Source organism: Siphateles boraxobius, unplaced genomic scaffold (genome assembly GCF_051911475.1).
Source record: "Siphateles boraxobius isolate OS27281-9 unplaced genomic scaffold, OSU_SipBor_1 19, whole genome shotgun sequence".
Taxonomy (NCBI): domain Eukaryota; kingdom Metazoa; phylum Chordata; class Actinopteri; order Cypriniformes; family Leuciscidae; genus Siphateles; species Siphateles boraxobius.
The window spans coordinates 17,179,375-17,205,969 of record NW_027508799.1 but is presented as its reverse complement, the minus strand read 5'-3'; the positions used below and the strand labels follow the sequence as shown (position 1 = coordinate 17,205,969).

General features: G+C 35.6%; 1 protein-coding gene across 5 annotated transcripts; it reads left to right on the top strand.

Annotated features, from left to right (window-relative positions):
• Positions 1-325: 325 nt before the first annotated feature.
• prkcq (protein kinase C, theta) lies at positions 326-26,595 on the top strand. Of its 5 annotated transcripts, XM_077233968.1 has the most exons (19): positions 6,918-6,947; positions 7,210-7,248; positions 7,653-8,044; positions 12,026-12,225; positions 12,719-12,779; positions 13,278-13,458; positions 14,186-14,217; positions 14,322-14,407; positions 14,923-15,052; positions 15,675-15,784; positions 16,785-16,923; positions 18,583-18,737; positions 19,243-19,416; positions 19,844-19,935; positions 20,049-20,111; positions 22,522-22,660; positions 23,483-23,671; positions 23,769-23,897; positions 24,734-26,595. In XM_077233968.1, exons 3-19 carry the CDS (start codon positions 7,927-7,929, stop codon positions 24,890-24,892), a joined length of 2,157 nt encoding a protein of 718 aa, XP_077090083.1. In that variant the 5' UTR covers positions 6,918-6,947; positions 7,210-7,248; positions 7,653-7,926; the 3' UTR covers positions 24,893-26,595. The 5 variants fall into 5 exon arrangements, with proteins under 5 accessions (XP_077090080.1, XP_077090084.1, XP_077090081.1 ...); XM_077233965.1 differs by lacking the exons at positions 6,918-6,947; positions 7,210-7,248 and adding an exon at positions 326-439; XM_077233969.1 differs by lacking the exons at positions 6,918-6,947; positions 7,210-7,248 and adding an exon at positions 335-439 and having other exon boundaries at positions 16,788-16,923.

Genomic DNA, 26,595 nt, shown 5'->3' with positions numbered 1-26,595 from the left:
GTTTGCTGAAATATGACCGACAAATTTAACATTGTAGCATTCGTTAACACTCACCGGTTTCTAAATATTATTATTATTATTATAAATAATAATAATTAAATAAAGCAGGCTACAAAACACATTTTTATGAAACGGGTATTTATGTCTACGTATCCAAAAATACTGAAAAATTGAGAAATGAATGAGAAAATTAAAAACTTTGAGCCTTCCATTCCACATTCATTCCATTAAAAGACGCTGACCTATATTTTTGCAGGTAACTGCAATTTTGCAAACCGCAGAGCACTTGCTTTCTGCTTCCTTTAAGTTTAGTGTGTGCTGATGAGAGGTGTGAAACGCGCGGCGCGCGCATGACGTGCACGCGCAACCTGAACCCGACGCCCTGCAGAAGTTCCATAAACAGCGAGTCCTTTCACAGTTCTGCATTGAACTGCACTGGGTAAGTGCTGTTTTTATTCTCTTTACTTTATGTATGAGCCTTCAGGTTGACTTAAAGCTGTTTTATTTATTTTTTAAACACACTGGCTGTCAGTGCTGCTGATGTAACTGCTAACTAGAAGTATAAGTTAGCCTAACTGTTGCCTAAAAATTAAATTCACTAATTATAATGTTAACGCACCATCACCTACATTCTGCAATCTTTTCCAGTTGGTTTTGCTTTTAGCTGTTCGTGTGGCAGTTGCAGGAAACCACAAAAGACTAAGTTAACTTTGCGTTCGAGAACTTAGTCTTCTGAAAACATAATGTGATGTGATCTTTTAAAACACCATGTGTGGGATGTTGCTATCAAGAAGATTTATTCTTCAGTTAAAAGAAGGAAACATGTTTTCTCACTGTTTTCTCTAACATTGCCCACACAAGTGTAGTAAAAGCTGTGGATCACGAGCTTTTGTTGCAGTTCAAAGCATAAGCCTGGATTTTCATTATGTGGAGAAGGATTGAAGGCTTGTTTATTTTATTTATTTATTTATTTATTGCTATTTTGGTCTTTTCTAAATCAGTTGTTGACATTCTGAGTTGTTGTGGCTTTAGCCTCACCTACCAAGATGTAAATTCTACCCACAGAGGTGAATGAAGCCCTTTTACAGGTCTCAAGAGATATTATTAGTCAAATCTTGCTCTTTCAAAGCTCTGGAGACAGTTAGAGTATGTTTCATTTAAATCGACTTGAAATTTTCCACAGTTGTTGACTTGGAGGAATTTGGTGAGAAATGTTGAGTTCATATTGAGATTTCTTTTGATAGCATATTTTGGTATATTGGCAAATCTGAGCTCAGTTTGAGGCATTGAAATGTCTTCTAAAAGTTTAGACACTCGAAGTCTTTTCCTCAGCAGAAAAAGTGTTATATAAAACAACTGAGATTTGTAGAGGGGGGGTGGGCTATCACTTGAATCTTTTAACTGCCAATCATTTCTTGGAAACAACAGCATTATTGTCAAAGAATCACGTTTTCTGAAGGATTATGTGCATTTAAATAGTTTGATGTGTTAAATATAGTTTAAAAGCATTTTACTGTACATTAACAGTCAACACTGTGTGTAATGTGTGTATGCAAGTGATCCACCATCCATGATAAAAATACATAAAAAAATACATATTTGGACAGGCAAAAAACAAGAAGAAAAATGAACATACTAAGTACCTTCTGTGGTGTGTATGACACAGTATGTGGTAATTAGAGGAACTACAAATGGTGAGCATTGGAACATCTTACTCACAATCAGACAGCAATTTCCAACCACACTTTAACCGAGAGCAGAGTCAGGTGTTACATGATTTTAAACGGGTCACTTCATATATATATATATATATATATATATATATATATATATATATATATATATATATATATATATATATATATATTGTATAATACCTGAAATAGCCTTCATCTAAAGCTAACTATCAAAATAGAAAGGCTTGTCATTATAATTACCAATACGATTTATGCTGATTTATTTAGAAAGTTGTACTGCTCAGTGGTTATACATTGATTTTTATTTTATTTTTTTACAAAGGTTGACATGGTGCTAAACCTCAATACGATGCAATAATGATTTGTCGAGGGTGCCATGTTATTTCAACAGCCTTGTGGCAGAAACCCATGGGTCAATAATAATACTGCGATACACCAACATGAATAATAACAGCAAATAGCTGAATAACAGCAGCTATGAGAATATTGGTTAGAATGAAAAGGCTGTGAAAAATCATTGTTTGAATGTGCTGTTTTTCAGTTTTTCATCTTTAAGTGAATTTTTGGGTTAAAAAGACATTGAATCGTAAGTTCTAAGAGATACAGTACACATTATTTTTCAGCTCTTTATCTTAGAATATTATGGACCAGTGGTGTATTATGGAACCACAGATCATAGACTGTGTTACAGATCTGCTTTTTAGTCATGTATATTATACTTAATATACTATGTTATAGTGCTGAAACCTTACACACACTTCCTTCTCGTTTGTTAACAAAAAACGCAGGTGTTTCTCTACCTCTCAGATAGAAATGCACAATATTTCTGTTTTTGAATTTACATAGCTTTTAAATCTTGACTCACATTGTTTGTCAAACAATAGATGTGGTTGTCAGTCCAGGTTCTGGATTTCTCCATTGCCTGAAACACCCAGGATTCGATCTTTCAATTTACTCCTGTGGTGGCTTCAGGTGTCGCATGATCCTTCTATTATGCTGATTTGCTACTCATTTCTTATTATTATCAATGTTGAAAACTGATTCATATTTTTCTGGACTCTTTGGTAAACAGAAAGTTCAAAAGAACAGCATTTATTTGGAATATGTTTGTATTTGTAATATATTTGTGTATGTGAACAAAATTAACTTAAGTATTAATTTCTTTTTTTTTAAAATCCATTGACCCAAAACGTTTTTGAATGGGATTGTATATAATGTGGTAGCTATTTGGAATGATACTCGTGTGAATTTAAAGGGTTAGTTCACCCAAAAATGAAAATTCTGTCAGTATTTACTCACCCTCATGTTGTTCCAACCCCGTAAGACCTTTGTTCATCTTCGAAACAAAAATTAAGATACTTTTGATGAAATATTAGAGCTGGATCATTCCTCCATACTCCTCCATAGGCTTCTTCAGGGATTGAAAATAGGCTCACTATTGGCCGGCGCTGGTCATGTGGGTTATGTGTGTGACGTACAACAACAGAAGCTTACGCTTTTAAACTAGAGAACTGACTCGAGGCCCAGAGAGAAGGAAAGGAATAGTTGAAATAAAGTCGTTATTTTTGTTTTTTTTGCGCACAAAAAGTATTCTCGTCGTTTGATAAACTTAAGATTGAGCCACTGTAGTCACTTGGACTATTTTAACGATGTTTTTAATGACTTTTCGGGGCTGGCAAGTTTCAATCCCTGAAGAAGCCTATGGACTAGTATTGAGGAGTGATCCAGCTCTCAGATTTCATCAAAAATATCTTAATTCGTGTTCCGAAGATGAACGAAAGTCTTACGGGGTTGGAACAACTTGAGGGCGAGTAAATACTGACAGAATTTTCATTTTGGGGTGAACTACCCCTTTAATACCAAAACAACATGGTACTTCCTCTGATTCGATATTTCCTATTTTCCTCGGAAATTGATGAATGCAATTCAAAAGATTTTTTCATAATAGGGCTGCATGATTTTGGGAGAGAAAAAAAATAAATAATAATTTCTGCGATATATATATTGCGATTTGAAATAAGTTTCACCAGATGACTTGAATAGCTCTATTTGGAAAGGATGATTCTAGAATGGTTGGGGTGCATCTGCATAGGAAATAGTAAACAAATTACAAGCGTAGATAAATACAATAGAACAAAGATACAAATGACATAAACAGGGCTTTATGTTAATATGATTTTCAGGCAATTCTAACAGTATTTAGGTACATAAATTGAAAATGCAAAATGACACTGCTCACTATATAAATTAAATAGGCTATAATAAATCTTTGTTAAAGCTACAAAAGTGATTTTATCTTTGTATTTTGTTGTATGATTAACATTAATGACAGACAGCAGCAGGACTATTAGGCTGCTGTCACTTTAAGGCTGAACGCACTGATCCAATATAATGATTCGTAGGCCTATACGTTTTCTTTCTCAACTGTTTACGTTCACGTAAGCCATAAGACTGTGTTAAACAAGAATACTCTCCGAGACGGGCATTCTGACATAATTATGGGTGTATGTGTCCATTTAAGCACGCGGAAGAGAGCGGAATTCAGTATTTGCAGTACTGTCTGTGCTGGTTTGTGAATGTTTGAATGTTTAACCTAAAACACGTGCAATTGAATAGCTTTCCCTCTATGATTTTTAACTTTGCAATTAATCCGTGAATCACGTGCGTTATGAACTGTGGCGCTTTGGTCCATACGGATCAACTACGATCCCAAAACTTGTCATCGCACATTCTGCTATCTCACTATCGCTGATGTGCACATTGCAATATCCATACTAAAACGATACATCATGCAGCCCCGATTCATAATAAACGGGTAAGTCTGGCATCCGTGCTTTTACATTATGCGACACTAAAAACAAAAAGACTAAAAAAGACGCGCACGTATCAGAACAGGATCTGAGAGAAGAAAAGTAGTCTCGTCCAGTTTTATTTTTATTTTTTTATTTTTTTTATTCTTATTTTGAATTAGCTTTTATTTGTATGTGTTAAGTTTCCAGGTTAATTTGAATTTTTAGTCATTTAGTTTTTTGTCATTTTATTATTTATTTATTTTTAAATATTGCTGTCAAGGTTTAATTTGTTTTTAGTCCAGTTTTAGTTCATATTTATTTCCAGTTAATAATTTTAGTGGTTCAGCTTAGGCCTAACCATGTTTCATTTTTTTTTATAAAGTTTTTCCAACTGACACTTATATTTTATTTTATTTCAGCTTTATTTGAACAGAGAAGGTTTAGTTTATGATAATAACCCTGGTCCCATCTCAAAATAAGACAATTTAGACAACTACAGCTCAAATAACACGCATTTTTATTCAGAATAATTGCTTTAACAAAATACAACCTTCACATAGACTTCCAGTGTAAGTGAATTAATGTAATGTTTTTTGATGCGAGAATATTTTAAATGAGCCACAGAGCTTATATATCTGTCCATTGAGCTTAAGAACCTGTAATATTCTTTTAACAAGCCTTATGAGTTGAACCTCCCAAGAGGCTTGCAAAAGCTCAAATGTATTTATAGTTCAGTTCAGTCCAGTTCAGTCCAGTGTGTGAGTTCAATAGAGGGGTTTGTTGTTTGATCCCACACTTCTTCCACCCCTGCAGCTTTCACAAGCTGGGATAGTTCAGCATTGACCACACACACACACACACACACACACACACACACACACACACACACACACACCGTTTGATGAAATATCACGCTCATGGAGCCAATAAAGGCCTACTATAAAGTTATGACATTAAAGTGTCTGTCTGTGCCCTGCTGTGTTGTTTGTCTCTCTTCTTTCTATCCTGGTAGCAGTAGCAGGTAACAGCAGAAACTCACTATCTGCGCTACAGTCCTTCAGTGATACAGGAAGTGCGGTTTGAGCTGTCAGTCAGACGACAGGAAGCGCTTGGCAGTCATGCAGACGCATTTTACCAAACAAGAAAGAGAGTTTTGAGAAACTTGAGCTGAGGAAAAAAAACTATATATGAATGTATATTGTTAACTGCTTCCGACTGGTTGTATAACAATGTGTGAGTATTAGTTAGTGTTATTTTTTCTTCTTCTGTTTACACATTACATTTTAGTGTATATATATATATATATATATATATATATATATATATATATATATATATATATATCATCTACAATCATCTTTTGGTATTCACTTTTTCATTTGTTGGATGAAAAAAAACTCAGAACACCTAGTAACTACTTAGCAATGCCTTAACGACCACTCAGAAACCCTAGCAACCACTTAGAGCACACCTTAACAACCATTTAGCAACACCCTCGTAATATTTTTGTTATTTTGTTTACCACATAAATACTTTTCTACAAGTCACTCACTGACAATGGAAGTAAATCGGGCCAACATTAAAATCCTCAAATAGCTATACCAAACGTAAATAGCATGCGTACTACAGTGATTTTAGTGTGAACAAATCGCTCACTAACCATTTCTATGTAGTTACATCCAATTTTACAACTTTGTTGCAAAGACAACGTAATGCTAAAAACCTAAAACGACCAAAATTCAACTAAAAAAACCTAAAACGAACAGAATATTTCTGTAGCATTATTTAAAAAAAATATTTTGTTATGCCACCTTTAATACTGTGGTGGTAAGTTAGTGCCACTCACAATTTATTGTGTGTAAAAATCTTTTTTTTTGTTTTGTTATCATGAATAACTTGATCACTGTAAAAAAATATTCATGATTTATCTTTTTTTTTAATATTTTTTTCTTTTGTCTAATCAACTTAGATAATTTATGTGGTAACATAATATTTTCTGTTTTTCTATTGATTAAACCATTGTATTAACTACATTTTTTAACTTCAATTAACTTAGGCAACCAGGTTACTTACTTAAGTTAAACCAACAATAATGTTTTACAGTATAACATATGGAAGCTTGTTTCCACCACTGAATTAAATAAAAAAGAAGTAATTGAGACTTTTATCTTGCAATTCTGACTTATTTTCTCCGAATTGCATGATATAAGCGTATAGAAATAAATAATACATATAAATAAATAGCAAGAAAAAAATTCAGAATAGAGCATGCGTATAGAGTTTGAACTAAGTGTAAATCGCTGACAATGACGTGTGTGTGTGTTACTGTATGTTTGACTGTGACTCAGCGGGGAAGTGAATCCTGGCTGTTTGGATGGGAGTTTTGTATTTCACATCTATAAATAGTCGTTTCTCTCGGTTTCTCTCCCTTCACCAGTTACCTTACGGCTTTCAACTGGTAAGTACTCTGTAAGTGTTCACTTTGGTTCTGTGGTCCAGCTGTTTACCAAGCCTGCTTAGTTTCCTTGTTTTCTGCTGAGTTTTCTGTGAAGTTTTATTGATTGGGTGAAACATTGGTGGTTGGTGTGAACTGGTGTCATGTTAATTTAAAGGGCATGTGTAGTATGGAAAGAAGTTAACGCATGTCTTCAGCTTCAGTGTTGATCTGGTTTCCATTCAACAGAGAGCGTATCAGAATGATCTTATGTTCTTACAACCAGGTTTGCAGCTACTTTTCCTCTAAAGGGTTTAGTGAATAGGTAAAGTCCTTTTTCCTGGAGACTTTGTTAATAAACATCATATAATCTTCTTTAACAGATCAGTTTCATATGAACATTAATGAAAATATATGTATCAAAGTGTTATGACATTTCTAACCATTAAAACACTGGATGTACTTCCAATGAATTGTTAAATTCTGATTAGTTTTCTTATTTGATTAGAAGATATTTTACTTTTCAGTTAACTTAGTGTATTGCTTATTGTTCATTTATATTCTATATAAAATAAATATTATATATTTATTTACATATATATACATTTAGAATCCATATATTATATACTGAAAATTCTATATGTTCTTATTATGTCATTTATTATTTATAATTAGTTTGTTTTTCCTTTTTAATCTTGAATTTATCATATTTTATCCTTTTCTTTTTAGACATTTCCAAGTTTTCATCCCAACATCATTCCATATAAGAGGGACAGAGTTGATGGACAAAGGACAAAGTTAAATGTCTAATTTGAAAAATATTACTTTGGATGCCAGCACTGTCCACTACTGAGAGTTAGGAAACCCATATGACGGACACCACAAATATGAAAATAAGCATCAGATAGGAGTACATCACTTTTCAGAACATTCCCACAGTGGGATTAACCAGCGGACACTGTATATCAGAGGCTATTGCTGTTGGATCTGAGAGTTTCCAGTCATGTCTCCGTTCCTGAGGATTGGTTTTTCCAGCTTTGAGATGGACCCAGGGCTTGCCTACCACGAAGAAGTACTCAATCCATACTGTGCTGTCTACATGAAAGAGGCTGTGGAGACTGGTAAGTTGTCTTTGCTACAGATATATCAGGATTGTTTTAAGTGTAAAGTGCAAAAAAAAAAAAAAAAACATAGCTAGAAACAGTAGTTTCTTCAGTTATGGCCATTATTAAGTTTTTATGGTCACACTTTAGTTTAGGGTCCAATTCTCACTATTAACTACCTATTAACTATGACTTTTGCCTTAATAAACTCCTAATTACTACTTATTGATAAAGGTATTTGTTAAGTTTAGGTATTGGGTAGGATTAAGGGATGTAGATTATGATCATGCAGAATAATGCATTAATATGTGCTTTATAAGTACTAATAAACAGCCAATATCTTAGTAATATGCATGCTAATAAGCAACTAGTTAATAGTGAGAAATGGACCCTAAACTACAGTGTTACCATTTTTATCAGCCAGATGTTGAATTTAACTTTTGTTCTTTTGTCGTATGAAGGTCACATTAGAATTGTCTTTTTACCATGCCTTCATCATTTCTTTTTGACACTTTTTCAAATGTATTTTCTATTTGTAGATATTTATTTTCCTATTTATAGATATCTATTTATTTTCTTATTTTGAGTTTATAAGTCTAGGAAAAAAGGTAAATATATATACAAATATTAAAAAATCTATTTTAACATCTATTTATATTTTATCTTACAAGTATCTTCAAAAGATAGTGTGCTTAGTTATTAAGTAGACAACAGTATCAGAAAAGCATGTTTAAGATTAAAATGAAAAATCAAAGTAAATTATTGTGCATCAAGCTGCGATTTTGGCAAAGTATGAAAAAAGTGTATTTGAAAAGTATGAAAACAACAATTTAATTGTGTATATTATTGTCATGATTTTTAAAAAGCAAAATAAATGGTTGTTTGAGTTGTGGTGACATGAAGGTTCAAGAAAATAAAAGAATGTTCCTGTGATGCATGTACATGTTAAAATGTTACATGTTAAGTGTTAAAGAAACTAGTATATGAAAAAAAAAAATATATAAATATATTTACTAAAAGTCTACAAGGACAAAATTGCCCATAGTGGAAGAAAACACCCACATGACCCACCTACTCAGTTCTCAGTTGGTGAAAGTGTGCAAGCAATGTGTTTGGTCAAAGTTTATTGAATATTATTTGTCTAAGTATGAATTGTATTTTAAGGGAAATCTGTGTCGTAACTGTCATTGTCAGTAAAAGGGGGTTATTTGTTTCTTCCCCATTATTCTTACCATTTAGCTTGTGATTCATCTCACACACTTCTCACAATTTTAAAGAGGTGTACTTCTTAGTCATTAAACTAACTATTCAGCAAAATATTAGTTTATGATGACAGACAGAAAGTCAGTTCCCAAAAATATGAAGCCAGCGCAATGTTCATCATTTCTGAAAGCATTTGATCACAGACAAATGTGTGATGATTCAAGTTTTTTTGAAGATGCTGTCAAGATATGTAGGTAACTGTATATGGCAAATAGTGCAACTAAATAATTGATTTAGTGAGTTGAGAAATTGAGAATTTTATCTAATTTTAAACTGAGTCTACCAATTCATTGGTAAGACTTATAAATAATAATGATTTATTCATTAATCAAAGATTAATAATTCTGTCAAGAACGTGCAAGATTAAAAAAAGAAAGTGTGAATTATTATAGACTGATCACCACTTCTGTACTGCAAGTGAATGTGACAATTAGAACGCCAACATCAGCGCAGCAAATGAACGAAGAATCAAATTTATATTAATTTCTGCAAAAGTGCATTGGGACTCGCCAACTGCATGCATGTTTTTTGAGGACTGTGGTTATTTTTTTAAGCACATTTACTTGCACTGACCTCTATATGTGGGTGTCAATCAGATTAGATTAAATGATATGCAGTTGTACACACACATATCACTCAGACATGGCCACTGAGCAGTATTTGCAGACACAAGGATTTCCCAGCAACCCCTTTGGTTTCAATCGTTAGAACCAAACCACAACCACACATACCTGTCAAAATATAACGTCATTATCAAAACTTCAATTTAACATCTTCACTGCCAGATAAACTGCATGTCCAGTTGTTGTTTTTTTATGTGTTGGATGCAAATTTACGAATTTAACTCAACATGAAAGAGTGTTTTAAGTATGTACTGTATTTCTGACTGAAAATTTTATTTTAAAAAAATGCAGGGCTGAATGTGATTTTATTTAATTTGGTGGATTGTGAAAAGTGGGTGTTGCACAGTGTAGCAATGTTCAGGGAAGAAGGAGGCGAGAACCGGCGAACAATCAAAATAAACTTTATTTAAAATAAAACAAACAAACCAAAATACCGCCAGCAGCCCCTCGCGGACGACTGCTGGCTACCGCAAATAAACATAACTGCCAGCAGCCCCTCGCGGACGACTGCTGGCTAAAATAAATACAAATACAAAAACAAAACACAACTAAAACACAGGCCTGTTCCTCTCTCGATCATCAACGCCGTCGCTCCTCCTTTATGTTCCGCTCCTCCGTGAGAGATGCGAGACCGGTGTGCTTCACAGATGGTGCTCATTAGCAATCGCACCACCGGCCTCGTGCCGTTCTCTCACGTCACTCGGCCGTCCTGTTCGCCACATATCCCCATCGCCCCTCACAGGCCGGGGGGTACCCACGAGCCTGTTCCTACCCCCCACCCCCCCGACGGCGGCGGCGGCGATCCCTGGGGGGTATGGACCGACAAGCCGAGGGAAACGGAGATGGAAGCATGAGGAGCGACAGATCGAGAGAGGGGAGAGAGGAAAAAAAATAATTGGTCTGGTTCCCACATCGCGCTGCCATCTGGTCCCCCACCAGCTGGGCGATCTCCTACGCGGTGCCTGGCGGTGACGCTGGGTAGCCCTCAGTGGACGGCTCGACGCTCCTCCGCCGCTCGGTGGACGGGCGACGGCTCCTTGGGCTCTAGGGCTGACGGTAGGAATCCCCCGCTCCCTGCTCCTCCCCTTTTCCTGGTGGACGGCACCAGGCTCCGGCCCACGGCGAGCGGCGGCGACTCCTCCTCTCCCTCCCGGACGGCAGCCGCCCCTCCAACTCCCAGGCGGCCGGCAGCAAGCTCAACCGTCCCACCGGGAACTCACTCCAGCGCACCGCCTCGAGCATCCATGGCCGCTCCTCCCCCGCTCCCTGCTCCTCCCCTCGTTCGGCGGATGGCAGCAGGCTCCGGCCCACGGCGAGCGGCGGCGACTCGCGCACCATGCTCGATGCCACCGCGGATTTCCCACAGTGGCAAGGACTCTCTGACAGCGCGTTCCTCCCTCTTCCCGGGTTTCGGCACCAGTGTAGCAATGTTCAGGGAAGACGGAGGCGGGAACAGGCGAACAATCAAATAAACTTTATTTAAAATAAAACAAACAAACCAAAATACCGCCAGCAGCCCCTCGCGGACGACTGCTGGCTACCGAAAATAAACATAAAGAACTGCCAGCAGCCCCTCGCGGACGACTGCTGGCTAAAATAAAATACAAAAACAAAACACAACTTAAACACAGGCCTGTGCCTCTCTCGATCATCAACGTCGTCGCTCCTCCTTTATGCTTCCGCTCCTCCGTGAGAGATGTGAGACCGGTGTGCTTCACAGATGCTGCTCATTAGCAATCGCACCACCGGCCTCGCGCCGTTCTCTCGCGTCCCTCGGCCGTCCTGTTCGCCACACACAGGAACATGCACTGATAAAAATTCTTTTTGTAAATGTCATGTTTACTTTATGTCGACATTCTACTAAAATTGCATGTATGTTTTTCCTGCAGTAAAAGCTGTCAGATTACTATATCACACAGTCAGAGCATTGTATCATTCCAGTAGTATTAGTTTCAGATCCGGTAAATCCAGTCATAATGCTGTGAAACACATAGATGATTGTTTTGCTGATACTTTTAAAGCTTAGTCCAGTCAAGTTTTCAGTGATGTGAAACTCTGATTTAGTGTGTGTGTGTGTATGTGTGTGTGTGTGTGTGTGTGTGTGTATCTGTAGAAAAGGGTCAGGTGTACAAACAGAAGCGGCCCACCATGTATCCCCCCTGGAACAGCACATTCGACGCTCACGTCCACAGAGGACGGGTAATGCATGTGGTGGTCAAGGACAAGACGGCTGAGCTGAAGACGGAGGCCACCGTCCAGCTTGACACACTCGCATCGCGCTGCAAGAAGGAGAACGGCAAACTGGAGATCTGGGTGAGTGTTTGTGTGGCGACATTCTCACTATACCAAAGCAAAACAAAAGGGAAACAAATGTGTTCCCTCAGCTGATATACTGTACATCCATTTACTTACAGCTGCATTTTTTTGTTATTAATGTTATTTATTTAATTTTTTCAACTTTAAATTAAAACACTTAACACTCGTATTAAAAGAATAGGCAACACTTTATTTTATATTGTCCTTGTTACATATGTTACATGTACTTACCATAGTAATAACAGTTAATTATGCATAATTACACACAACTAACCCTCAACCAAATCTAATCCTACCTAACCATACAGTAAGTACATGTAGTTACTTAATATCACTCAGTACTTAAATATATAATTACACTGTAACAATGACACCTTAAAATAAAGTGTAACCAAAGAATATATAATATAATTGATTGGGAATTGATATGTAATATATGTTTTCAATACATTTTCAATGATTTGATAAGATTTAATTTTGTGTATTATAGGTGGAACTGAAGCCACAGGGTCGCTTACTGATGGAGGCGCGGTATTTTCTGGAAAGGAGTGGTGAGTGTTTCTTTTATTCAGATCTACACACCGTCTCTCACAGATTAGTACATTAACATTATTATTAGCGCTGGGCAACGATTAATCGCATCCAAAATAAAAGTTTGTGTTTACATAATATATGTGTGTGTACCGTGTATAATTATTTTGTATATACTGTATAAAAACACGCATATGCATGTTTATATTTAAGAAATATTTGCATGTACTGTAAATAGATATTTATACATAATTTATATTATATATAAATATTTTATACATAAATAAATACAATTCTTAAATATATACGTGTGTATTTACAGTATACTTACAAAATAATTATACACAGTACACACATTATTATGGAAACACAAGCTTTTATTTTGGATGTGATTAGTCGTTGCCCAGCACTAATTATTATTTATATTATTATGTTATGTATCATGTTTTCATATACTGATGGATATAGCCCAGCGTTTTTCAACTGGGGGGCTTTTTGTGTGGGTTCTTGTTTGTTAGACGCTGCAGGTCACGGTGAGGCGGATGGAGAAACTGAACGGGAACGAGAAGGGATGTTCGCCCTGCACCACAGACGAGGAGCCATCAAACAGGCCAAAGTTCACGTGGTCAAATGTCACGAGTTTACCGCCACCTTTTTCCCTCAGCCGACTTTCTGCTCAGTCTGCAAGGAGTTTGTCTGGTATTATACACACTCTCAAACAACATGTACAGTAAAACAACCCTGGTACTAAGAAATTAAATAAAATTACAGAATTTTACATACAGCCCAATTTACATACAGCCATAATTTGATGCATTTTTGAGTGAAACTGATTATTTAGGGAAATCCACTTGATTGGATGGAAACATGCAAAAATAATGGAAAAAAAGAAAAATTGATTTCACTTTATTTTAAAGTGTCCTTGTTAAAGTACAATTATAAATGTAAGTACTGAGTATTATTAACTAACTACATGTACTTACTATAGGGTTAGAGTTATGTTTAGTTGCATGTAATTATGCAATTACCGAAAAATCATTTGAAGAGGCAATGCTATAACATTTAGAAGAAACATTTTGAAAAAGAAAACTTTAAAATGCTGTGCACTGAGGAATTGTGAACAGTAAGACATTTTAACGTTTTAAATCTTTAAAATATCACTATCACTGAATCAATCAATAAAAATAATTAATTTACACTCTAAATATTGTCTAAATATTAAAATCCAATATTTTTTTTAAAATGCATCATATATACAGTTCAGTCGTTGTATATGAAGTGTATGATATGCTGATAACATAACATAGTGGAAATATGTATATTTATATATATCTTTTCATATTTTTGTTTTTGTAATTTAGCACCGTATATTACATTACAGTACACATTACAAATATTTTCTTTATGGTTTCTTTTGCTACTTCAGGGGCCTGAATAAACAGGGATATCAGTGTCGACGTAAGTACTTTTTCTCACATCCTCATTGCTTTTGCAGTTCTTAAACAAGTTCCCATTGACTCAGTGTCAGGATTCCTCCTACACATTTCTCTCTTGATTCCCAGAATGCAATGCCGCCATCCATAAAAAGTGTATCGACAAAGTCATCGCCAAATGCACAGGCTCAGCAATAAACAGTAAAGAAACTATGGTAAATACAAGGTTTTCATCGTCCTTTCATTTAAACACATCAAGCACACAAAGCGTTTTTCGTTTTGTTAGTAGACTCTACGTTCACAAAAGGGTTTTGATGCCCTGATTTTTAAGCCAGAGACCTTTGGACACTTTCTGCAACTGTAGGGTAAATATAGATTCAGCAAAGTTGTAGTAATCTGCAGACGAAGTATAATTATAAGTATTGAAGAAAATGAATCATCTTTTTGTCTCAGACTCCTTCCTCTTTCAGTTATTGGTAGACGTCATTGAATAGTATTTCCACACTTAACTGAGTCACGCTGAAAGAAAAATGAATGACGTTTTGGATATTTTCCATGTTGACATTGTGTGTCAGTATATGTCCAGTATTTGTTCTATGCTAAATGTGTGTGTGTGTGTGTGTGTGTGTGTGTGTGTGTGTGTGTGTGTGTGTGTGTGTGTGTGTGTGTGTGTGTGTGTGTGTGTGAGTGTGAGTGTGTGTGTGTGTGTGTGTGTGTGTGTGTGTTTCAGATCCATAAGGAACGATTTAAGATTGACATGCCTCACAGGTTTAAAGTGTATAACTACATGAGCCCGACGTTCTGTGAGCACTGTGGAACCCTGTTATGGGGTATTGCCCGGCAGGGCCTTAAATGTGAAGGTGATTCATTACACAACCACATGTCAACTATGAATGTCTATGGGTCATTCTGTGAAACTGTCGCCTTTTTTCCATTTTAAAAGGTGATTTTTAATGCAAATTTCTATTATATAATTATGATGTTTAGCAAACATTTGCTTGTTCCTTAAGTAAGTTAATTTAGCAGAAGGAGGATGTGTTTTTTATTATGAAAATATAGAGTTATGGGGTTTATTAGTTTAAAAGGGTAAAGATATGATGGACGCTCAAGTCTTTTTAATAATATATTAGGTAAAAATAAAGTTGCTAAGTTACTTAACTTAGGTTCGAAAAAAATTATATATAAACATAAATTAAAAGTTGGCATGAGCTAATTAATTTTTAAAACTGAATAAAGAACATTACAAAGGGAAGCAAATCTGTTTTGAAGAATGACCCCTAAAGCCTGATTTTTTTTTTTTTAAGCATTTGCACAAGGAAAATCCAGTTGCATTTAGATGAAACCCACAAAGTAAATGCAATGCAAAGTAACTGCGTAAAATGCATAACCATATTTGTATATACTTTAAATGTATAAAAATATACACATTACATTTTTAGATTTGCATTTTAGTTTAGTGTTTTAAGTGTGTTTTCATTGCAGAATGTGGCATGAACGTTCACCATAAATGTCAGAGGAAAGTAGCAAACCTTTGTGGCGTCAACCAGAAGCTGATGGCAGAGGCTCTGGCTATGATTGAGACCACTCAACAGGTTGGAAGAAACACACATTATGACCCACACACACATGCTATGCAATGAAACATATGTCACACCATTTTCGTTTACTGTTGTTCTGTGAATTTCAGCAAATGCAATCCAGTAATTTTAGAAGCAAAAATTCACTATTTTTCCATATTCAGATTTTGTAAGAATTCAAGTTGGATTTTCCCAAAATTTCGCAAATGTGACTGCACATTTAGTTGTCTCTTTTAGGTCAACTACTGTCCAGCAGAGCAACAGTTTGAGAAGAACATGCTTGTTAAACTCTACATGTTAATAGCCTAGCTAGTAGCTACCTAATAACACATGGGATTAATGGCACATGGCTTTAATGGCACAAACTTTTGAAGGTAGCTCTATCGCCCCCTTGATTACTGAAGTTTGTTACTATCTTCATGGGCAGCACTTTTGTTAACAAGCCATTCAAAGTGCAGTAATAGCGCAAGAGACTCAAGTAATGCACAGTTTATTCCAATGGAGTTTGGCATTAGCATGATGCTAAGCTAAAAATGTCATGCTCTAAAAACAATTTAGAGTACTGGATTCAATAAATTTATAATCAATCCCCCGGTTAAGGCAAAAGTCCCAGACTAAAATGCTTTATTGAGCTGTTTTAACTGAAAGCAACTTCTTATCTTAAAATATATCAGTGCCATTGTTTTGTCTCAAGATTCACAACCGTGATGTTTTTTTTTCTAAGGCACGTTTATAAACCTGGCTAAATCTAAGCCCTGTCTGTGAAACCAGGCCAATATCTATTGACACCCATCTGCCATATTTATTTCATGAAATTTTTCATCTCAATGCAAATTAAAGCAGTTATGTACAAAGGGACCATAGTAATGCGTTAGAGTAAGTTTCTGGACTAACTCAACGTAGTGCATGCTGGGCACAACATGACAAAGCCTGTAGGGTGTGTATGACCTACCTACATTATCATGTGGTGTGAGTTGTTTAATCTGATATGAATTCAATGTGCTTCTTTCCATAGCAGGCTCGGAGTTCGCGGGATAGTGATATTGTTGGTCGAGAGGGTCCAGTGGGCGTAAGTCAGCCAGGGGTCACTAGAGAGCCTTCAGGCCACTTACCCATTTCACCTCTCACGCCTCCACCAGCTCTGCCACGCAAAGGTATGTATACCATGTACCAAAACGACGCACACTCACAGTTCTGATTTCATCAGAGATGGCGTTGAGAATAGTGTCTTTGGCTTCAAAGCACGATCTCTGTCCTATTCTGCGATTGTTTCAGAGCAGCCCAAGCCGTTTCTCTTCTTGCCGAACGGCGGCTCAATATTTTATGACGTCATCAGGGACCAGTCGACTCGACTTCAATAACAAAAAAGTCGACTTTAAAGTCATTTAACCCCTAGTTAGTTGTGTAATCCATTACATTATACATTCAAGTTAATATAATCTGACTATAATGTATATAATGTATCTATCACATTGATTTGAAAAGGATAATCTTTTACCATATTGATATAAAAATACAAAGAGAAAGAACAAATATTCCATTCTTTGTTATCAACAACATGAAGTGCATTAAATATTACATTATGTCCCAGACTGACGTTTGTGAGTTTAATAAAAATCTATTAATTAAATTCATAAAAAATTGAAGTTAAAATAAATAATTTTAAAATAAAAAAACAATAAATAAAAGGCGTACTAAAATAGATTAAATATTTTATTTGTTTACCTGCAAGTCATTTGACCATTAACCAACATCAGCGAACTGTGAACTTAATTTTATTGTTATTGTTGTTATTATTATTGATTTTATTATTGACCTAACTCTCAGGGGTACTTCAAGTAAATATATCAGGTCAAAGAGGTTCAGCTGACAAAAAAAGTTGGGGAATCCCTGCATTGCATGTAAATATGAAATGACGTGAATTTGTACAATTTGGAAATGTTGACAAAAAGCCTTTTCCAAAGACAGTAATACATGGTTAAATGAGTCACTGTAGTAGTGAGTCACTAGTAAAGTTTTGATGGATGACGACTGTAAACAAGATAAAGACGATTACATTAGGCAAACGAGACGAGAGTACGTTATTATTGATACACAAACAAACTGTGTGTGTGCGGGGTGGGGAGGTGCCATTGTGTACATTGTGTCATACGGGAAGCCCACAGTCTGACTTTGAAAACCTCTGCCTTAGACAGTCCGCCACTGTGTTCAGTATTAAGTACACTGCACTGGGAGTTGCCCATTTCTAGGGTTATAACATTGTCAAAATTATTTTAGGTGACTGAAACATTCCCTGTCTAAGGAATGGTGTCAGTAAAACGAAGAGCATTCCCTCTCTAAAACTTCCCAGAATAGAGTTGTGCTTATGGAACTTGGTAGTTGATTGAGTGACACTGAATTTAAATTTTAGCTCAAATTAGCATGTTGCTAAGCTAACAGTTTCATACTCTAATAAGCACAACATTTACATAGTACACAAAGAAAATGGATAAAATAGTACGTTTTAATTAGACAAATTAATTTTCTGTGAATATTTGACCAGTTCTTGATAAAATATCTTCATAAATAACATCTTTTGACATTCATTCCACCATTACTGAGCATTCTGGGATTGCCTTGTCTGATAAAGAAACATTCCACATGAGAGTTTGACCAAAATGACATCCTGTAAGGCATAATTTTGCAGTAGAATGCCAAAAATACGTTGCCTTTCTGTGAAGCTAATCAGGTTTTGGAACAGAGCAATTGATTTAGTGATCCATCTTGTTCCATCTATTGACGTCCAGCTCTTCTCCGTTCCTCCGTTCCAACAGAGCATCAAGGTATTTCTTGGGACTCTGCAGATAAGGGCCGCAGGCCAAGTCTTGAGCCTGAGCCCCTCTATGCCACCCCACGCAAAGAGCACCACAAATTCACTCTGGACAATTTTATTCTGCATAAGATGCTGGGCAAAGGAAGCTTTGGAAAGGTAAGAGTTTCTCAAATTTCTAAAATTTCTAACTTTTTGAAACGACTGGCCTAAATACAAGGTATCCTTTGATTCTTTGAGTCAAACTGAGACAAAATAAAAATCTTAAATGAATAATCGTTGAATACCAAACAGGAAATAAAGCTAAATCTTGGGAAAACATTGCCATATTAAACCTTAACTTGGTAATTGTTAGCAATATACCAACAGTATGACCAGTTCCAAATTGGATACATAACACCTACTGGTCAAAGTTTGCAAAGCAAAATTTAATCTGCCTTTTAAGCAACTGGCATAGAACCAAAGTTCTGCTGTACTTCGATTTAACTGCTTACTCAATGTCCCTTGAAGTCAGTTCATTTTGTGGCTATTTTGGTAATGTCTATTGACAGCTATTATAAAAGTCACCACTGAATATGACTGTATCCTATTAAACTGCATCTGGGAACATCATTCTGGATGCATTTTCTACAAATCTTGCATATATGCGTATGTGTGTTTGCAGGTTTTCCTGGCCGAGCTGAAAGGCTCAGGGCAGTTCTTTGCAGTGAAGGCCCTGAAGAAAGATGTAGTTCTGATGGATGATGATGTTGAATGCACTATGGTGGAGAGGAGAGTGCTGTCTCTGGCCTGGGAACACCCCTTTCTCACACACCTCTACTGCACCTTCCAGACCAGGGTAATACACACTGACACACTTTAACGATTGACAGTTCGACATATAGCAATGTGTCAACTGGTAGGTTGTTCTATATCTGCTATTCTTTTGTTCTGTGGATTTAAAAATATTGTTATTAAAAAATCTTTTAAGAAAATTAACAAGGGTCTGCTGCAATAAAGAAAGGTCATTATATTTAAAATGTATTAATTTTATTTAGAATTAATGAAAACATAGCGAATAAAAAATAAAACATAATAATTATAAAAGGCCCTGAACTACTACAATATAATATTTTATATTATATATATTATCATAATTATTATAATATTTTAATATATAATATTTTGTACATTCCACCCACTCCTATGACACACATTGAGCCACTCTCACATATTGAAGTAATTTGGTTATGTTAGACTGATTGTTTCTGTATTGGTCTTTAAAGGAAAATCTTTTCTTCGTGATGGAGTACTTAAACGGAGGCGACTTAATGTTCCACATTCAGACCTGCCACAGATTCGATCTCCCACGGTCCACGTGAGACTCATATGCAGCCCCCACAAACACATTTTAAAAGCTGAGACTCTGTGCCTACTCTTCTTTTCTGTGGTTTCACCCTCTTCAACCTCCTCTCTTCTCTTTTTTGATAGGTTCTACGCAGCAGAGATCATATGCGGTCTGCAGTTTCTACATTCGAAAGGCATTGTCTACAGGTATTCGCTACTGTGGAAACTCATAAATGAGCTATAAGTTGATAGATAGATAGATAGATAGATAGATAGATAGATAGATAGATAGATAGATAGATAGATAGATAGATAGATAGATAGATAGATAGATAGATAGATAGATAGATAGATAGATACTAAAAAAAACACTTGATGACAAGTACACTTGGTTTTAATTACATTGTTAAAAAACTTTGATAGTGTTAAGTGATGTTTATTTAACCTGGAAAACAGGGCTGGACTGGCCATCGGGCATACCGGGCATTTGCCCGGTGGGCCGACGTGCTTTTTGGGCCGATACAAATTATTCTTTAAAAAATATATTAATTTTTTTTTTTGTCTAAACGGCCCATAATACTCGCACATCGGCGGCCCATTCGTTTAATTTTGCTTAATTGGCGGCGCTGGGATCTTTGTGCCGGTGTAATGCATTGGACAAAAATAGTCAGCGTAAGTTTTTTGTTTTTTTTACAGAAACACGTAGATCAGCGGCCCATTGGTTATTTTCTTGATTCGCACTGGGCTGGTCCAATCACATCTTTAAACTCCTCCCCCTTTGGGCTCTGAGCGCGCGTGCAGTGTCAGTGTGTATCTGTCAAAATAGTCAGAGATGGAGAAGAAACGCAAGGCATGTGCAGAGAAATAGCGTGAAAAAAAGAAACGGGCCCTTCAAGTGTCTGATGAGGATATTGAGGAGGAACAGGAGAGAATGAGTGAGTGTAGAGAACTGTGGTAAGCAGGACTAGGCAACTTTCAGGACACTGAGCCGATGAGTGTCGTTACCCATCACCCAGTTACGCATTATTTACACATCTGCATAGTTGATGATTACGCATTTTACTAGAATTGTAATGAGACGCGTTTGTAAACCATGTTTTCCGCCAAAATAAAAGATCATGTGTTTCAAGCATCTCTTTCAAGCATGGAAATTAGTACAAAACTAATTATGAAAGTTCATTTTATTTTTCAGGTGCATTTGTTTTACAATATATGGTTATAACTGTCATGGAATTAATATTATAACTATTATTGTAGTATGTGTAATGCAGACAGACATTATATCACAGCTAAAAGAGTTTTGAGTTTTTCTTTGTTCAATTTGCACACTGATTATGGGTTGGAACTCTTCATTTTTAACTCTCAAAGTGCACCAGATTGATGAATTTAACATTAAAAAGCACAAATTTTTCTCACGGGGGGCTCCCCTGAACCAAAAGATTTACCAAAAATCCTTTGTCAAACACTGGTATTGCTATACCAATGCAGCTTATAGCTTGTTTTAGGATTCATCATTGTGGATTAGTTTGATTGTATTTTACAATTAGTAGTTATTTCATCTATTAACTCTAACTCATTCCTACTCACTCATTAGGCTACATGGCATTAGTCGTTTTAATAGGAGTTAGTATATTCAGGGGTGTTGAAAGATCGGTTGTGTTTATGATTATATGTAGTGGGCCAGTCTGGGCCAAAATGCCCGGGCCGATTTTTAGTCCCAGTCCAGCCCTGCTGGAAAATGTGTCAACATTAAAGGGCCCATGACATGTTTTTTTAATTATTTGAATATATTAATTTTATATATATATATATATATATATATATTATATTTTCAACCTTTATTCTGACCCTCTATCTGGATTCTGGAATGATGGATTTTTTAGAGGCGGCTCCTTTAAGGCTTGATAGTAAACGGCCATTGTTATGATTGGTTAATGTCATTGCATAGGAAACAGAATCAACGTTTTTTGCAAACATTATCAATATAAAACTGTTATTTACAGACAAAGCATTATGAAATCATTTACTTGCGGTTTGTGATGCAGCTGCTGTCAGATCCAATACAGTTGGCTTGGTTCATCTTTCAACAACAGTTTCTTTGCAAACTCTCCATTACACTGGCCCTCGTTTATAAAACAAAATGCTCCGAACAAACTTATAATACTCTGACGTGATCCGCGATGCCATTAAAATAAACCATCCACTTGTTTCCCACACTGGGATCCTCTGAAGTCTGTACAGAGACGCAAATTAAACTGTTTAAACTGGACTCGTCAAAGGGAAAATGTTTTAACTCTTCCACATGCTGAAGTGTTTGAAAAAAGTGCACTTTTGATGGTCTGTTGTGATATTAGTACAAAGAATTTCGAAAATGTACACTTTACTTGTGAAAATAGTATCAAAGCGAATAAAAACATTTGTAAAAAAGAGGGCATTTTAATGGTTCAAAGACCTCTTATATGTCAAAAGGTCCAGGCAAATTTTATTTCTCATGTCATGACTCCTTTAAGTGTAACTGTAACATGAATTTACATTGAATTAAAAAAAATATATATATATTTTAACTTTGCTTCCTCAAAGGACATCGCTGATTTATATGCGTGTTTTAACTTTGCAGAGATCTTAAGCTGGATAACATTTTACTAGACATTGATGGTCACATCAAGATTGCAGATTTTGGCATGTGTAAAGAGAACATGATTGGAGAAGCTAGAACGTGCACCTTTTGTGGAACACCAGACTACATCGCCCCTGAGGTGAGGATATCTACCACCATAATTATATATATATTATATATATGCACACACTATCAAAAGTTTTGGATTGGTACGATTTTTAATGTTTTTAAAAGAGGTCTTCTCTGTTGTATTAAAAATACAACAACAAAAACTGTACTATTGTGAAATATTGTTACAATTTAAAACAGCTGTTTTCTATGTGAATATGTAAGTGTAATGTATTCTTGTGATCAAATATGAATTTTCAGCATCATTACTGCAGTCTTCGGTGTCACACGATCCTTCAGAAATCATTCTAATATGATGATTTGATGCTCAAGAAACATGTATCATTAATATCAATGTTGAAAACAGTTATTTACATTTTTATTTCTGGACCCTTGGAGGAATAGTAAGTTCAAAAGAACAGCATTTATCTGAAATAGAATCGTTTTTTAACATTAAACACTACCGTTCAAAAGTTTGGGGTCAGTAAGAGTTTTTATTTAATTTTTTGAAGGAAAGAAATAAAAGAAATCAATACTTTTATTCACCAAGAATGAATTAAATTAAATAAACAGTTACTTTAAATCGTCATAATATTTAACAATACTTTTTTTTTTTAAAGTATTTTTAATCAAATAAATGCAGCCTCGGTGAGCAGAAGAGACTTTTTTTTAAAACATAAAAATTTTACCGATCCAAAACTTTTTGGTAGTGTATATAGTTTAAATAAAATAAAAGTATATACACACCCATTTTACTTTTATTTCAATTAAAAATAATTGCTTCATTTTAAATAAAATTAGGCAAATAAATGAATAAAAGATATTTGTACTATACATCGCCTATGTTTCACAGATTCTGCTTGGGCACAAATATGGGACTTCTGTAGACTGGTGGTCATTTGGTGTCCTTCTTTATGAGATGTTGATTGGCCAATCCCCATTTCACGGACACGACGAGGAAGAGTTGTTTCAGTCGATTCGCACTGATGACCCATGCTACCCACGCTGGTTAACTAGAGACGCGAAGGACATTCTTGTAAAGGTACGTCTAAGTTAACGGGAAAAAAAGAACCCTTTACTCTGATTTGTGAGTTACAAACTGTTATAAACTATAACTGAGGTTTCATGACCGGTTCTAGCTATTTGTCCGGGAATCGGAGAAAAGGCTGGGCGTGAAAGGAAATATACGACAGCATCCGTTCTTCAGAGACACAGACTGGAACGCACTGGAGAAACGACAAGTGGAGCCGCCCTTCAGGCCCACTGTGGTAAGTTCATTACAGCCGTAAAAGTCTGTGGTTCTGTGCCAAAACCTAATGAGCTCCCTACATAGGCATAGGATCACATGTATCATAAATCTTAGTCTCAATGGAACTACAACTGTCACAAAAATATGAAGACAGATAAGTCATTTTGGTCCTCATATTTTCATTTTGGTGACTTAAATGCATGGAATGTTCTGCATAGATGTTGAAACAGAAATGAAAAGATTTTAAGGATTGCATAAATTATTCTTGAACTGACCAAAGTGTGCAAAGGGACATTTTTACATTAAATGTTGGTGTTAAATCCACTGTTGTTTTATACAGAATTATTCTATAGTCCATACAGTATTTAATGCAATTGCATCAGAAGTAACTGTAATTAAATTAACAAACATTAAGAGTAATTCAGGTTCCATTTCAGTAAAAGGGTCAGTTCAAAGTTGTTTCAAACCTGTATGAGTTTCTTTCTTCTGCTGAAGACAAAAGAATATATTTAAAATAATGTCGGTAACCAAACAGTTGATGGACCTCATTGACTTCCATAGTATTTTTTTTTTCCTACTATTGAAGTCAATGGGGAACATCAGTTGTCTGGTTACCGACATTCTTCAAAATATATTCTTTTGTCTTCAGCAGAAGTAAGAAACAACTTGAGGTTGAGTAAATGACTGAATTTTCATTTTGAATTGAACTAATCCTTTAAGGACCTGTCACCTGACTTAGCAGGCCGTTCCATAATGTAGACATTAAACTGCATATGAGCATCTCACTAGATTTTGGATCGGAGTTCGTCACAAACTGTCACCTTTGACGGACACATTGAGCCTTTCTGTTTACAGAAATCAGCAAGTGACTGTAGTAACTTCGACAAGGAGTTCATAAATGAGAAGCCTCGGCTCTCCGTCACAGACCGTATCATCATCAACAGCGTGGACCAGAGCATGTTTGAGAACTTCTCTTTCATCAACCCCGTCATGGCCCGTATCAAGAACCCCTGACTCAAACAAAGATTCATATTTAAGACATTTGTGCAAATACTGTGAACACGTCCAAAGCAAAACACTCACATAAACATATCAGCCTCTGGTCAACCTCATTTCATACTACAGTATGTGCAGTGATTAAAAGACACAGCAGTGTCAAATTATATACAATTTAAGATATATATTGTTATTATTATATTATTTGGTGCCTTCTTGCATTTTTGTGAGGTGAAACACAAAAGAGCATATGAGCAAAATAACCACATGTTGTTTTAGGGGTTTCAAACAACTAACTAACAGAAAAAGTTAGTTAAAGTCCCCCTGTAGTCGATCATTTTATCCCTTAAAACTCATCTTTGATCACCAAAATGGTATATTTAAAAAGAAAATCATTTAGTATAACCGAAGTCATGAATATGCAAATGAGCCCCGCCTCCACTACGACAAGTCGATGTATCAGATTGGTAATGCATTTTATGAATCACTCTACAACGTCGGCAACAATCAGCATCCTTAGAAATGTTTGAACAACTTAGAATCTCAGTGGAGAAAAACATATAATTCATCATAATATATATCATATAAATAATTCATCCACTATATTGCTAAATATACCCGAATTTTAATATCAACAGAATAATATACAGTGTGAACTTGCCTTCTCTTGAGACTCTAATGATATGCTAAAGCCCGCCCCGCTCATGACGTGATTGGTTACAACGTAGTTTGTGATGTAAGGAACACCAGTAATTTGAAACTAGGTTTTTGAGACTGTCTGGTTCACTGCAGTGTTAGAGAAAATACTCGGCAATGGTGTTGACATGAATTTGCAGATGGTTTGTCATGAAGCATTTTTTTTTTTTTAAAACACATAGACATATAAATAACATTAAAAGATTGATTTTCACCACAGGGGGACTTTAATATTGACTAACTTACATTTTAGACACAATATTGCCAAAATAATTATATTTCTTGCTCAGCCATCGAAAAAAGTTCCAAACGAACTCGAAATAGAATCAAACACAACAGTTGTTTTTCATTCCTTTACTGAACTAATCCGTTTTGAACAAGTCAGAGTGAATGAGGCACGTATCGCCACCTACTGGTGCAATGACGTAAGTTACAAAAAAGGCCAATGAAGAATCCCAGACAACAGTGTATCCAGTTATTAAACATGGGAGTGACGAAAGTGAAGTTGTGCAGGTGATGAATTTGAAAAAAAGCTTCACATTTCATATTGTGGGTTGTATTTGTTTGAAATGCATTTATTGTCATAGGCTATCAAGATTGTGCCTGGTTGTGCATCATCAAATTCATTTAAAATAAATAAATAAGAGTCAATATGTTTTATTAGAATGAATGTGCTGGTGTCCTTATCTTTAATAATGATTTTATGTGTTCCATAATACCGAATTCTAAATGCCTTGTATAAAAGTGTAGTGGCAAAATATCACACTGTGTAGCAAATTGTACTTTTTAGTGGAATTCTGTTATGTTCTTGGATTGTACAAAGTTATATGTGAATTCTTGAAAATGAATGTGTAGTGCATAAAAACTGAATATACTTAGAGAGACAAGTTCATGTTTGTGTAGTCAGCATTTTGACTTTTTGTGAGACGTGTAGAAAATATTTCATTATTATATGTATGGTTATTTTATGGTGCATGATAAATTAAACCTTTAATGTTGAATAAATCAAACTGTGCTACAACAAA

Excerpts from the sequence above, each read along its gene's own strand:
- prkcq (XM_077233965.1), top strand. The coding sequence starts at position 7,927 with ATGTCTCCGTTCCTGAGGATTGGTTTTTCCAGCTTTGAGATGGACCCA. Across the intron at positions 19,936-20,048 it reads TTCGATCTCCCACGGTCCAC|GTTCTACGCAGCAGAGATCA; the intron begins GTGAGACTCATA and ends CTTTTTTGATAG. Across the intron at positions 20,112-22,521 it reads TCGAAAGGCATTGTCTACAG|AGATCTTAAGCTGGATAACA; the intron begins GTATTCGCTACT and ends TTAACTTTGCAG.